Source organism: Oncorhynchus mykiss, chromosome 29 (assembly GCF_057628025.1).
Source record: "Oncorhynchus mykiss isolate SJ-2025 chromosome 29, ASM5762802v1, whole genome shotgun sequence".
NCBI lineage: Eukaryota > Metazoa > Chordata > Actinopteri > Salmoniformes > Salmonidae > Oncorhynchus > Oncorhynchus mykiss.
Window position 1 is genome coordinate 23,477,501 of NC_143050.1, and position 14,915 is coordinate 23,492,415.

A 14,915-nucleotide genomic window follows, 5' to 3' on the forward strand; every position below is an offset into this window, starting at 1 on the left:
GCTCAAATTCCTTTGACAAAATGAAGACATTGTCTGTTTTCAATGTCACCGCTCCATTCTTCACAGCTTTAAGTGAGGAGGGAGAAGAAAATGAAAAAAAAACAGGCTCCGGCGGCTAGCTAGCACCCTAGAGAACATACCGTGCCAAAAGCAGGATGTAATCATCACAGCCAGCAATCAATCCATAACTGTAAAATACTCTAGCTGTCATTTCAAACAGTGGCATGTTTGAAATCCTAATGCAGCACAACTCTAGATAATTACATAGAGCGAACAGCTAATCAATACATTCCAGGGCTTATCAGAGTTAGTGGTGTCCTTGAAGTGCGCAATTAACAATCAGAGCGTTAGAGTGAGTTTGGGGAAAGTTTGTATTTAAATCCCGAGTTAAGGGCCGACCAATCAAGAACGGACGAAGAATTGCCTGCTGATACAGCATGTTGAAACAGTGTAGAGTGATTAAAACCTCAGCTGTACTGAAGAAGCATAGAGAGATGCTGATTAATAAAACACTTCAACTATTACACTGCTATTACTGTTTTATTACAACACACACAGGCTCCATGCTATGATGGGTCTGTAAATATTTTGGGAAAAATCCGTAATAATTTTAATATGGAGACACGGAAACTACAGCAGGCCTGTAAATGCAACCTGTCATGTCTATGTGAAAGTTGGCATGGTGATATGTGAGATGTATGTCTGATAAGTCATATAAAGGCCTGTGTGGTCACAGTGTCAGTGATCAGGTGTGTAATTAGATAGAGATATCCCAGACGTCCCTGTGCCTCTCATCTGTGCATATTGGCGGTGGCGGGCAGGCGGGCTGATGATGTGTCAAGGTGTAACATGAGGCGCCCCTGACCTGCAGACACAATAACATGGCTGCCTACAGCTCTGAGCTATGTCTCTGCTACATGGGACAAGTTGTGCTCTATACAGTTCACCAGACATACAGTAGCTGAGTATTAATGATTTATACCGTAAGTGTGTGTGTGTGTGTGTGTGTGTGTGTGTGTGTGTGTGTGTGTGTGTGTGTGTGTGTGTGTGTTTGTGTGTGTGTGTGTGTGTGTGTGTGTGTGTTTGTTGTATTCTCATACAGTTTAGGACAAAAAGATACTAGGCCTAGACTATATATGGCTAATTACTACTACATGAAAATAATGCTAATTCAAATCATAATTTTCATCAACATAATTGAGTGCTGTAATGAAAACAGGTACAGTGCTGAAGCAATACAATCAATTAACATAATTCTGAACTGCAATAGAAAACGGGTTATGTGAAAAACAACTTAACAACGAATGACCAAAAATGGTCTTCATACACATGCTCTTAACATGTTGTAGCCATAAGACAGATAATAGAATAAAAACAATATTGTATACATTTCAATAGTGTACATTTCCACACATCTACGTTTACAATCATTACTTAATTGCTTTAAAAGAGTCAACTTTTTTATCGAATAAAATAAATCAAATTGGACTTGTTATTGATAAGCAATAAGTGCAGAATGGCTTTTAATTTCCGCTCCGCAACAACATGAGTCTGACCCCCAAATCATTCCAACGCCCAGTACCAACTTTCTGAGTTGTCTCTCGTGCTCGAGTTGAACCCTCACCCTCTTATCGTTCGGACCCCTACTCATACACGACTTCAAAACATTGGGTGGAAACAAAAATACAAGCCGGGCCAATAAATTGGCTTGCGAGGAATACATGGCATATATTCAATTGTGCAAGGTTACATTGTCTAGCATGCTTGCCTCTTCAAATAAATACCTCTAGTAAACGTCGGCCTATTGCCTACATTTGTATTCTCTGGCTGGTATTTACTCAAGGAGTGTGCAGTCCATTTTGAACACTTTCAGTGGCAGGCTATTGTAGCCGATTGTATCGACTCCATTGCGCGTAGACTAATGTACTTACTGTAAAAACGGTATACTGGTAGTCTACCATGAACAACAGTTCGCTACCAAAGGTAGGCTATGGATGTTTTTACGTACATAATAAACTATTTCTCAAGTGCATTTGCAATGCAATTTAGCCAAGTTTGTTTCCCTGCCCGGTAAATATAGATTTTCAAATAGCCTACTATACAATTTTGCATTATAGACTCCTTAAATTAAATTAAATTAGCTGGAAGTGCCATTAAAATGCTAATCGACAATAGTTTGCAGAATACTCAGATATTAAATCTACTGAAAGAGAGAGTAGGCTATAATTTCCTGAGTGAGATGTCACCCTAATCAATCGAATGTCATCAGCTCTGATAGGAGTGTGGTACACGGGAGAGTAGCAGCCGCTTATATTTAACAAGCCAACAAACTCAAGTTTCTCTCCTTTCAGTGAAACATAGGCTACGGTGAGAAAATGTTTTGATATTTACAAACAAGAAGTCTATGTGTATTTCCATATATTGCGCATAACGTAACCTAAACATTATTATAATTTTACATGAACGCAATTAGGCTAGCCTACTCATTTCTGACGCTTCAAAACGCAGTGCATAAATGACACCATTGCTCGTCAGCACTGCGTGAGTCTAAACGTGTTAACATTGGAATCTCAAATACCCATATTGCAATAATATATATATTTTTTAAATTGATGAAAAACTTACCCAATGACATGAAAGGTTTGGTTTCCATGTCTGGTGGGTTAGCTCATGCCAGCTGACACGACCGTGTGTGAGTTTTCAGACGGGGATCGAGGGCGTTATACTAAAAGGCTGGAAAGATGGCTCCAGGGCAGTAAAAGTGACAGTCTTTCAAAAGCGATGTTCGATAGAGTAAAAATGCAGCTATAGTTTCTAGTTCTGTTAGCTCACTCCTTGCGCTCCCTCTCTTGGGCTAGGTTTAGAACTCCAACTACTGGATCCTCACTGCAATAGGGACCCACGTAAGGGGGACTCGCACCAACGCAAGCAAACCGCAACGACACACGAGAAAGGGGGAGTGTAAAAGGAGTCCCTTGTAGGACTTTTAGTTTCGAAGCCAACGTGTGAAACGTATTAAATTAAGTATGCCTAACCTCATATAGCTGTCAGTTTAGCATCGGTCCATAAAAAAAACAGAATTGCTAGCCGGTATGAAACCAAGCTCTCCAAGATACGTATTTACTCACAACTTGGCATCTCAAAATAACTTTGAATTGAGTCAAGGGGAGGGTAATTGAAGTGGCAATTTTCGTACTCCTTCTGTATGCAAGGCACATTTGCCTTGCATACACCTATTGTAGGTCAAATCAAAGCAGTGGCACGGCCATAAACATCCATAATAGGCCCATTGAAAATGAGTACATTTGTCATATTTGAAGAATAAAGACTCTCAAAGGGAGGGACTATAACTAAAGATGAAGTAATACATAGAATGACAGGGCTTGAAGAAATGGTCAAATGGGGTTACATTAAGTGTTATTTTCCCACAACCTACTCTGACTGTCTTTCCACATCCACTGGCATCAACAGTGTTCATAAGCCATCCGCATGGCATATAAAAATCTATGTATTTATTGCAGATGCATAAAAGTTTAGGCACACTTGCACAGGCCCGGAGATACCTATACAGCAGCATGATTTACATAACTCCCATTGCATTAGAGCACAGAGAAGTAGGTAATTTGTTCGTCATTGTTCCCCAGCTATGCTGTTTTTGGAATGACAGCATCCTATCCCTCACCACATATGCTGCACACGTGGAATAACCATGTATTTATATACATTTCACAAGAGTGAAAAATAAATTTTCACTTGAGATTACATTTCACCCAGAGAATTGTTGGAGGCAGTTTTGGCAGCAGAATACTATAGCAGAGCAGCACTCTGTTGTCCCCCCTTCAAATCCCTCCTGCCCAATATAGGAAAGGAACATTGTATCTGTATGAAGTCCTGAAGCCACCCTCTAGGCCTGTGTGGAGAGGGCTCCTCATCTCATTGAGTATTGAAGGTGTTCACCACATTTGTACTGAGGCGAGATACATAATTAATGCAGTGCATGGCACTTTAAAGATCAAAGCCAGTTGTGCAATTAACCAAAAGCAAGTGTGACTGAGCACCAATTCAAGGTGTGTGTGTGTGTGTGTGTGTGTGTGTGTGTGTGTGTGTGTGTGTGTGTGTGTGTGTGTGTGTGTGTGTGTGTGTGTGTGGTGCCTGAATGTGTGAGACAAGAAGGGAGTAATGGGAGAGTTCATGCATACCATGTTAAACTTTCTATAGACTGAAGTGTTTTTTGTTTATTTTGCATGGACAATGTGTAATGTACAGTATATACAGAGCATTCTGAAAGTATTCAGACCCCTAGACTTTGTCCACATTTTGTTACGTTACAGCCTTATTATAAAATTGATTAAATCGTTTTTTGCCCTTATCAATCAACACACAACACCCCATAATGACAAAGCAAAAACAGGTTTTTAGAAATGTTTGCTAATGTATTACAATTAAAAATAAAAAACTTAAATATCACATTAACATAAGTATTCAGTCCCCTTACTCAGTACTTTGTTGAAGCACCTTTGGCAGAAATTCAAGCTCTGTCAGGTTGGATGGAGAGCGTTGCTTCTCAACTATTTTCAGGTCTCTCCAAAGATGTTCGATCGGGTTCATGTCCAGGCTTGTCACAATGCCACTCATGCGTTGTCTTGTCTGTGTTCTTAGGGTCATTGTCCTGTTGGAAGGTCAACCTTCACCCCAGTCTGAGGTCCTGAGCTCTCTGGAGCAGGTTTTCATCAAGGATCTGTCTGTACTTTGCGTCGTTCATCTTTCCCTCGAGCCTGACTAGTCTCCCAGTCCCTGCCACTGAAAAACATTACCACAGCATGATGCTGCCACCACCATGCTTCACAGTAGGGATGGTTCCAGGTTTCCTCTATACGTGACGCTTGGCATTCAGGCCGAAGAGTTCATTCTTAGTTTTATCAAACCAGAGAATCTTGTTTCTCATGGTCTGTGAGTCTTTAGGTGCCTTTCGGCAAACTCCAAGCGGGCTGTTATGTGCCTTTTACTGAAGAGTGACTTCCGTCTGGTCACTCTACCATCTCTGCTGCAGAGATGGTTGTCCTTCTGGAAGATTCTCCCATCTCCACGGAGGAACTCTAGACCTCTGTCAGAGTGACCATTGGGTTCTTGGTCACCTCCCTGACCAAGGCCCTTTTCCCCTGATTGCTCAGTTTGGCCGGGCGGTCAGCTCTTGGAAGAGTCTTGGTGGTTCCAAAGTTTTTCTATTTAAGAATGATGGAGGCCACTGTGTTCTTGGGGAACTTCAATGCTGTGCCTCAGAGCTCTATGGACAATTCCTTTGATCCCATGGCTTGCACCATCAGCTATAAAGACAGGTGTGTGCCTTTCCAAATCATGTCCAATCAATTGAATTTACCACAGGTGTACGCCAATAAAGTTGTAGAAACATCTCAAGGATGATCGATGGAAACAGGATGCACCTGAGCTCAACTTTGAGTATCATATCATAGGGTTTGAATACTTCTGTAAATAAGGAATTTCTGTTTTTGTCATTATGGGGTATTGCGTGTAAATTGCTGAGGATTTAAAAACAAAACCAATTTTAGAATAAAGCTGTAACGTAACTTAATGTGGAAAAAGTCAAGGGGTCTGAATACTTTCTGAAGGCACTGTACGTGTCTTTGTAGCTATAGCTGTGTATTCCCTTCAGATGTAGTTCTGGTTTAGACTTTTAGCGGCTTTAGAGTTAGGATTGGTGAGCCACATCTATTTAAACCCACACAAAGTGGTTTTGGTGTCCCCCATCCCCCATAGTTTTTTAACATGGCATTGTGGGAGGTCAAATACTTGTGAACTTGTTGGGAGTAGATTCTCTCCAGGCTCCGGAAAAGATCTCTGACCTCGTTACATTTCTGAAATCATTCTTCGCTCAACGCACTTCCTGTTCAAGTCCATACACACAGCAGCTCCACCAATCAGAGAGAATGTTAGGGAGTCACAGGTCAACACAGCATAGGGGTAGAGAACCTGGACCAGAGAGGGCGAGAGAGAGAGAGAGTTAGGGGGGGGGGGAGTAGAAAGAGAGGGAGAGAAAGATAGACATTCTTTGATACTTGTTTTGATGAGTATCTTACCCCATCATGTACACTAAAATCTTAAAAATATGAAACAAATTGACTAGAGGAGGGCATAGGCCACTCCCAAGCCCCAGGAAAAACACCAGTGAGTTTTACAGTGTCCTCTCCCTTCCCTATGTGAGGAAAATGTGTATCTCTTTAGACCACGGGCGTCAAACTCATTGACGTCCTTGTAGTCAATCTTTAATTTTGGTGATTATTAGTGAGCTGGACACAGTCAGGAAACTGTATAAAGGCCCATGTCATTTCCACACAGTTTTGATATGGTTTTAGTGATTTTAAAGTATGTTGAGTTTGTTGATTATTACATTTTTTGACTCAAACCATCGGCATGACGGATTGGACCGTATGTTTGGCACCCCTGCTTTAGATAATGATTCCACTACAACTCCTGGATGACATTACAGTCTGTTCTGAAGACCACAGGGTCCCAAGTAAAGCACAGTATTGTTTAACCATTGTATAAGAGTCATTGCCCCGGTTGGTGACGACTACAGAGCAGGGAGGAGAAAGAGTAAAGATTTGATTGATATTCTGATGGTCCTCAGCAGCTCAGATGGCTGTTAAGCCTAAGGCCTGTGCTCTGTAATCGAAGACAGACACAATACATTCTTTTAAACGCCTCGTTCGCCATTGCTCTCTCATCTGCCCACTAGACCCAGCTATTTAATCCTCCTCCTTGGCCGTGATTAATAGCTGTCTGACACTTCACCTCCTTCCATATCAATTCTCAGTAGGGTGTTTTGGGTGTCCCCTGTGCTGAACACTTCAGATGCTGTATCTCTCTCCAAACTTGTTCTCTGCACCCTTGACTGTTAATAGCGATGGCTCTTCCATTGGTCTCTCTCTCTCTCTCTCTCTCTCTCTCTCTCTCTCTCTCTCTCTCCCTCCTTCCCCTGACTCCCTCACACTCTCTCTCTCTCAATTCAATTTTCAATTCAATTCAATGGCTTTATTGGCATGGGAAACATATGTTAACATTACCAAAGCAAGTGACATAGATAATAAACTAAAGTTAAATAAACAATTACAAATTAATTACACACATTACACACAAAAGTTCCAAAATAATAAAGACTTTTAAAATGTCAAATTATGTCTATATACAGTGCTGTAACTAGGTGCAAATAGTTAAAGTACAAAATGGAAAATAACTGACTCTCTCTCTCTCTCTCTCTCTCTCTCCCTCCCTCCCTCCCCCTGACTCCCTCTCCCCCTCTCTCTCTCCCTCCCTCCCCCTGACTCCCTCTCCCCCTTCTCTCTCTCCCTCCTTCCCCCTGACTCTCTCTCTATATATATATATATATATATCTCTCCCTCTTCCCCCCTCTCTCCCTTTCCCCCTCTCTCTATCCCCCTTTCTCTCTCTCTCTCTCTCTCTCTCTCTCTCTCTCTCTCTCTCTCTCTCCCCCTTCCCCCCTGACTCCCTCTCCCCCTCTCTCTCCTTCTCACCTCCCCTCTCTCTCTCCCTCTTCCCCCTTTCCCTTTCCCCCTCTCTCTATCCCTCTCTCTCTCTCTCTCTCTCTCTCTCTCTCTCTCCCCCTTCCCCCCTGACTCCCTCTCCCCCTCTCTCTCCTTCTCACCTCCTCTCTCTCTCTCTCTCTCTCCCTTTTCCCCTCTCTCTATCCCCCTTTCTCTCTCTCTCTCTCTCCCTCTTCCCCTCTCTCTCCCTTTCCCCCTCTCTCTATCCCCCCTTTCTCTCTCTCTATCTATCTCTCCCTTCTCCCCTCTTCTCCTTCTCTTTCCACTCAGGTAGGGAGGCACACACACCATTATCACTACACTCTTTTCTATTGTAGTGTTGACAGTCTCTCCCCTCCTTGTTCTTGACCATTCAGATCAAACTCATCCATAAAAGTGATTCTACTATAGCTCCTTTCTGTGCCAATGACAGTGTTGTGCTGATCAGAGGAATCTGTACAAGAGCAAGTTTAAACCATGAAAGTCTACTTTAAGGCAGGCATTAAGTTTAGGGCATATTTTATATCCAGAAAACCTAAGAGGCAAATTATCATTAAAAACTTCAAAGGCAAATTAGTCCAGTTATTTTAATTTATTTCTCAGATTAGAAATGGGGGGGGGGGGATCCTATTTCTATTCTGTATTTTACAAAGGTTACAGAGAGTTTTCGCTGGTATAGGATTATTATCCTGAAACGTTGAGTTAATTACATATAGGACATATAGGACATATAGGACAGGGGGATCAAGAAGGAATAGTATAGAAAAGAGAGGAGTGCAAAGTGTACGAGATCACCATCAGGCTGGTTTCTGGGCTGAGGCGTTCCGAATGGTCGGCCTCCAGGGTGGGTCTCCATGGGCAGAACCTTCAGGTTCACATTCCTCAACGTTTTGTCTGGGCGTGGCACTGAGACTATGTTGCTGGAACAGGACGAGGTACCATACAGACCAAGACACCAGTTGTTATAATGTCTAAAACTACAATCCACTTCTTTGAGGACAGTTTTAACAAAATAGTGTCAGAGATTATTACTATCATTATCATTTCAAAGCAAACCCATCAATAGCACTCAGTAACAGTACTTTTCCAGACCAGGATTTCATAGGCCCTGTTGCCCGACACTATGATATGCCAACTCTTTAATCCTTGAGTTTAGTTTGTGTGGCCAAGAAGAAATCCACAGTTCATGAGATCCACAGATGCCTTAGTAGAGGCCTAAAATATACTTTGAATCCAGTTGGCAGCGATGCTTATAAAACACTCCAGGGACCTTACACCTTGCGTGCACAGAGCCACTTCTCTGACAGTGTTGCGTTTTTACAGGAGCTCATTTGATAGGAGGTGCGAAGGTGTTTGTGGATTTCTTCCTATCAGAAAGAGCCGATAGATGTAGTGAAGAAGCAGGAGGGAAAGGGAACAGTAGGGGAAAAATGCATGCTGGCTGCGCAATATTTTCATAAACGATTAGAACCCATCTTGCTCACGGTCGTTATCAATATTGAACATTACATCACTGGCACTTCTAACATTCCACGCTAGGGTTTGAATCATACTCTAGGCTGTATGGTTTAAATACTGCCACAGGCTGATGAGAATCCCTCCACACTGCGGGAACCTGCGGAATTCAAGCATGCATCATTATTTTATATCGCATTAAAGTGAAATTGGCTACATTTAATCAGACACCACGATAAATCTCCCCAGCACTTGTCGCGTGCTGTTTTTATCACATGGTGGGAAATGCTCATCTCTCCTGAGCATCGTCTACTTACCTGGAATTGAGTCCAGCGTTATTGCATGCTGATGGAGTGATGGCAGTCTTGAGAGGGACAGATTCACTCAGTGAGTTATTGATCTCTGTAAGGGTGAAGGTATAGTCAAGTGTTTTAGTTCGAGGCTTGAGCTGAAAGATGACGGATTCTGTCATTAAAGTACAGTACGGTCTGCTGTCAGATAAGACCTACCATCATAACCCTCCTTCTCTCACCCCCTTTAGACTCAAACCAATTAGGCAATATAGGTTCATTTCTATCTAAGTTAAACAGTATTCATACTGAACATCAGAGAGCACTAGCTAGACATGTCTGGATGTTATTAGTTGTTGCGTTTGTCCTGGGTGACTTATTTCCCCTCAGTGCAGCTGGGAGAGAGTGTGACACTGTTGGACTTCAGTTGGATAAACAGTCCCTGTGGAGGCCGGGACTCTTGTGTACACACTGGGCACAGCACACGTCCTCCACGGGGCCTGCCGCTAGGCCGCCGTCACCACGATGGATGGCTTAACCAGGCCAGAAGTCCATGTGAGCACAGCAGTTTAAATATGACTGAAGACCTCCCCATCCATGTACAGAATCTGTCACTACACACACACACACACACACACACACACACACACACACACACACACACACACACACACACACACACACACACACACACACACACACACACACACTTGCAATATGACAATCAGGCCACCTAGGAAGGAAGTAGACCCAATGAGGCTTGACTGAGAGTAGTTTCATTATAATGAGCAATAGCTTTGAGTAAGCAGAAATTGAAATGTTTATTCCTACGCATTACACATTTACCTCTCTGCATTGTTGGGAAGGGCCTGCATTGTTGGGAAGGGCCTGTAAGTAAACATTTCACAGTTAGTCTACACCTGTAGTCTACACCCGTTGTTTATGAAAATTAGATTTTATTTAGTGACACATGCAAACACACACCCAGGACTACACATAAAACTCAATGAGTTAATTATTTTAAAGGGGAATAGTCATTATTTTAAATTGGAGAGGTTTTTCCTGTTTAGAAGAGGGTCTAAATGGTTTGTATCGGAGGGACTGAGCCTGGTTGCCTTGGCAGCGGCCCAGGGGGAGTGACAGAGCATCAGAGGTGCTATCTGTCTGCATTAGCCGGCTTCCTCACAGTACACCAGCCCCAGTATATCTCTATCTGGGCAGCAGCCTGTAGAGAGCCACCCTTCCTTCACACAGCGATTATCTCCTTGTGAACTGCGAGCATAGGCCTGGCTGTGTGTGTGTTTGTGTCTGAGCCACACTCTGCCTGTGATTTACAGCACCCCTCTGCATCCCCTCTCTCCCCCTCTCTCTCTCTCTACCTCCCTCCCTCTCTGCTACTGTCTGCTGGTCAACTGCCAGGGTGAAGGCAGCTTCCATGGCCAGTCCACCATAAATCTGGACACTTCCTTCTACTGTCTCCCACTTCGAGGGGAAGCCTGGCCTGTTGCAAACACCATTAACCCTCTTCCTCTCTGTCCACAACCCCCTACACAACCCTGCCCCACACACCCATCCTCCGTGACAAGCTTCAGCAGGGAAAGGCAACAGAAACACCCCGTCCTCTTTCCTATCCTCTCAGACCTTAGTCTCGTAAACCCGACCCTAGGCAACAGCAGTGACTAAGGTATGGTTTCATTGAAGGACTCGAATCAAATTTACAGTGAAGTGCTTACTTACAAGCCCTTAACCAACAATGCAGTTTTAAAAAAAATACCTACAAAAAAAAGAAGAAATAAAAGTAACAAATAATTAAACAGCAGCAGTAAAATAACAATAGCGAGGCTATATACAGGTGGGTACCGGTTCAGAGTCAATGTGCGGGGGCACCGGTTAGTCAAGGTAATTGAGGTAGTATGTACATGTAGGGAGAGTTATTAAAGTGACTATGCATAGATAATAACAGAGAGTAGCAGCAGCGTAATTGGCAACTTCGATAAGAAAAATACAACACAAATACGGGATGGGTCCTCTACAGACAGACAATTCTCCCAATAATTCACAAGGCAGACCTGCCAGTAACATCACAATTCTAAAACAAAGTTTGCAGGCAAAACCTTGTCACTTGCAAAATGCACTCATTAAAAATAACCTCTGTGATCTCCATCTTTCTAGCTACTATTTAGTATTTTGTTTCAAGCGGATAAGGTAGGACGTAGGCAGTGAGTAGCTCCTCTATTATGTACACATATTAAACCCAAACATTTTGAAAATTGTGGGAGGCAACCTGGATGTCTCGAGAGACTACTCCCACCTCTGTCCAACCAATGACAGGGAAAAGGGAAAGGACCCAGCAGCCTAGTTCTGGGTCCAGTTAGACAGCAGGCGGAGTAAAGGTGCTGGGATCAGAAATTATGGATTTATTTACCGTCATGTTGTAGGTCTACAGTTCAAAAGTGAGGAATATATTTACAATTTATAGTCCAGGAAAAAATAGTAGTTGAAAAGGTTTGAATTTGACAAAAACGATCTTAACACTGCGAGGGCAAAACTCCCAAACATGGCAAAAATTGCAGATAGACACACAGCAAAGTAAGCAACGTCTAATAGCAAAGTAAGCAATGTAATGACACGATCTAAGCAGGCATGTAAAAGAAGCACCTAACACATAGGACAGGCCTACAAATGCCAGCTGTCATCTGAATGTATATAAATAGGCAACTTTAATTAGGCTACACGCGACCATACATACGGGCATTAGAGTTTTGACTTTCTACCTATTTGCGTGTCTTCCTGAGTTCTTAGGACAAAATATTTTAATCTGCACTGTACCCGTTTTAGGGGTTATGTCAGTACCGGAAAAGGTCAGGTTCATAGGTCATTCAACTCAACACGACGGACAGAATATTTGAAGCAAATGCTGGGTTTTCGAAGCAACGTGGGAACAAATGGACGATGGTCACGAACTAAAGGTAGGCCAGTCCTCAGTACCGCCATATGCTTGGTGACACTGGAAACCTGTTTTTCTCAGTCCTAGTTAGATTGGAGGATACAAAGCGTCCCCATTTCAACCCAAGACCTTGGTCTTTCTCTATACTGGAGCTGAGAAACACACACGAGAGTAAAAGGTGTGACAACCAACCCCGGTCTCCCCTATAAACAATCTTAAAAGCGGTTAAAATAAAAGTCTTGTCTCCTGATGACAAAGCAAAACATTTTCAAAAGGTTTTCAGGCCACAAAAGAATCGCTCAAGATGAGTGATGCAACTGTCCCAGAATGCCAATTTGCAGCTTACTGAGGAAAGTTTTGTTGGGGGCGGTGAGGGGGAATAAAGATGTTTTGTCATTGAGCTGCCCAAGTGCATCTATGAAATGTGAGATGAAAGAAGCCGAGAGCGAGTCTTCCGGTGTACTATTGGCAGATTCTACAGTCTGAACCTCTACCATCCAGAGGCAAACCTCTCACTGACACGGCACACAATGCAATGTCTGAGAGTTGCTCCTAAGGGGACATAGGGCTGCTTGATCTCCCTGGTGTCCGTCACGTTTTTATGCTGGGTTAAGACACTGACATAGTTTTGGTTATGTAAAAGTTGATCTAATTACTGTACTTCTGCTTTTGGAATAAGGACATGCTGTAGATTGTTTCTTTTCTAGGAATCTAACAAGATCATTTCACATTACCCAACAGTGGTAATTGGTTAAATGGTAGCTGGAAGAAAGTGCTGTGAAAAATGTGGCTTTTACAAGACAACAAGAGGAGAAACTGGTTGGTGGTTTTCTTGGCAGCTCTACTGTATGTGGAACAACCATGCCATGATGGGTCATTCATGTGCACTGTTTTCTTGGTCACCAGGAACTGGTTATGTCCTTCCTTGACAGAAGGTATACACATGTCTGAACATATTGTTTGATCATGTAATGTTTTGGAGGGTCTGAGTGACTCAAAGTTGTTGCCACCTTCACTTTGCTTATAGAGCAACACTGACGTCATGAGACCTTTTTACTTTGAAAATATTTACACTAAAAAGCCTATTGAAGGAGCTGCTGCTTGCCTGGCCTCCCGTTCCTCTCTCCTCTCCTCCCCATGTTCTCGCTCCACAAACACCTGCACCTGACAGCATAAGGAGCTGAGTGCGGTCATTATGTCAGTATTACAATAATCTCACTGTAAAAGCCCAACACCTGTATGGAGCGCCCTTAGGGACTCCTTGTGCAAACAATCCCGAGACATTTTCTGTATAAAGGGAGGAAAATAAATGACAGAGTAACACTGTTTATGTAAATCTCATTTAACATGCGTCTTATGTCCTGCCCCGCTGGCTTGGCAGCACAGAGCTGAGACGATGAGGCAAGTGACAGCACAGTGGCTTAATATGACTGATTTCCTCTGTAATGATAATGCGATTGAGCACAGTGTTTGTGAAGAGCACAAAGGGCCAAGGGAAGATGACAGCCATTTGAGTTAAACATTAAATGATCAAGAGGCCTCGTGTGGTACACAGCAGTCACCCCATGCCCTGACAAAGGCCTTACATTACCTAATGGGGAAGGGTTGAGGGAGCTCATGTGCATCTGTGTGAGCAGCCAGATGGTAACTGTCACCTCAGAGTTAGAGTCCAGTCATTTAGCGTTCCGGTAGGACTGATGGAGAGTGTCAAAAGGAGAGCTCTTGAAGGCTCAGTGATACACAGATCTGATGCCCCTCCCCTGCCTGGGTTCCAGCCCACCCCTCACCCGCCCTCATATAATGCCACATCTGCTCTACATTAGTGTTGGCCTGGTCCCCTGCCGTTGCCAGCCAACTGACTGACTAGGGGACTTTCGGATGTCTAGGGGACTTTAGGATGTCAGATGGGGAAAACCCTTTGTGACAGGCATCTGTAGTTCTCTAAATGGCATCTCTGAGAAAAAAATGGCTGATAATTTTCTTCTTTTTTTTAACCCCTTTTTCTCCCCAATTTCATGGTATCCAATTGTTGTAGTAGCTACTATCTTGTCTCATTGCTACAACTCCCGTACAGGCTCAGGAGAGACAAAGGCTGAATGTCATGCGTCCTCCGATACACAACCCAACCAGCCGTAATGCTTCTTAACACAGCACACATCCAACCCGGAAGCCAGCCGCACCAATGTGTCGGAGGCTACACCGTGCACCTGGCAACCTTGGCTAGCACACACTGCGCCCGGCCTGCCACAGGAGTCGCTGGTGCGCGATGAGACAAGGAGATCCCTACCAACCAATCCCTCCCTAACCCGGACGACGCTAGGCCAATTGTGCGTCGCCCCACGGACCTCCCGGTCGCGGCCGGTTACAACAGAGCCTGGGCGCGAACCAAGGGACTCTGATGGCACAGCTGGCGCTGCAGTACAGCGCCCTTAACCACTGCGCCACCCGGGAGGCCTTGGCTGATAATTTTCAACCTAATAGAATCATAGTTAATTCACCACTGGAATCTGTTCATTTCAGTTCTCATTTCAGTTCTACCTAGAATAAAAGTCCTCCAAGATTTAGAATGTATTTCCCCGGTGGAAATTAAATCCTTTAAGCTACAGTTTACATAAGATTCAGCATTCACATTAAAATAATTTTGCTTTTTAAAGAATATGAATA

At 43.4% G+C, this 14,915-nt stretch overlaps 1 protein-coding gene and 1 long non-coding RNA gene across 5 annotated transcripts in view; both read right to left on the reverse strand.

The window, feature by feature from the left end:
- Nucleotides 1-2,924, reverse strand: part of LOC110509348 (retinoic acid receptor RXR-alpha-A) — a 146,003-nt gene extending 143,079 nt beyond the window's left edge. For 2 of the 4 annotated variants that reach the window (XM_036967462.2, XM_036967460.2), the window contains exon 1: nucleotides 2,626-2,924. In XM_036967462.2, the coding sequence (XP_036823357.2) occupies nucleotides 2,626-2,653 (28 nt within the window). In that variant the 5' untranslated portion in view covers nucleotides 2,654-2,924. The remainder of the gene's footprint in view (nucleotides 1-2,625) is intronic. The other 2 variants (XM_090226844.1, XM_090226843.1) reach the window with 1 other exon arrangement.
- Nucleotides 2,925-5,504: 2,580 nt separating this feature from the next.
- Nucleotides 5,505-9,675, reverse strand: LOC110509863 (uncharacterized). Its single transcript, XR_002471494.3, has 3 exons — nucleotides 9,524-9,675; nucleotides 9,332-9,416; nucleotides 5,505-5,988 (listed from the first exon to the last, which is right to left on the reverse strand). It is a non-coding gene; the product is annotated as an uncharacterized LOC110509863 (long non-coding RNA).
- Between the last annotated feature and the right edge of the window lie 5,240 nt (nucleotides 9,676-14,915).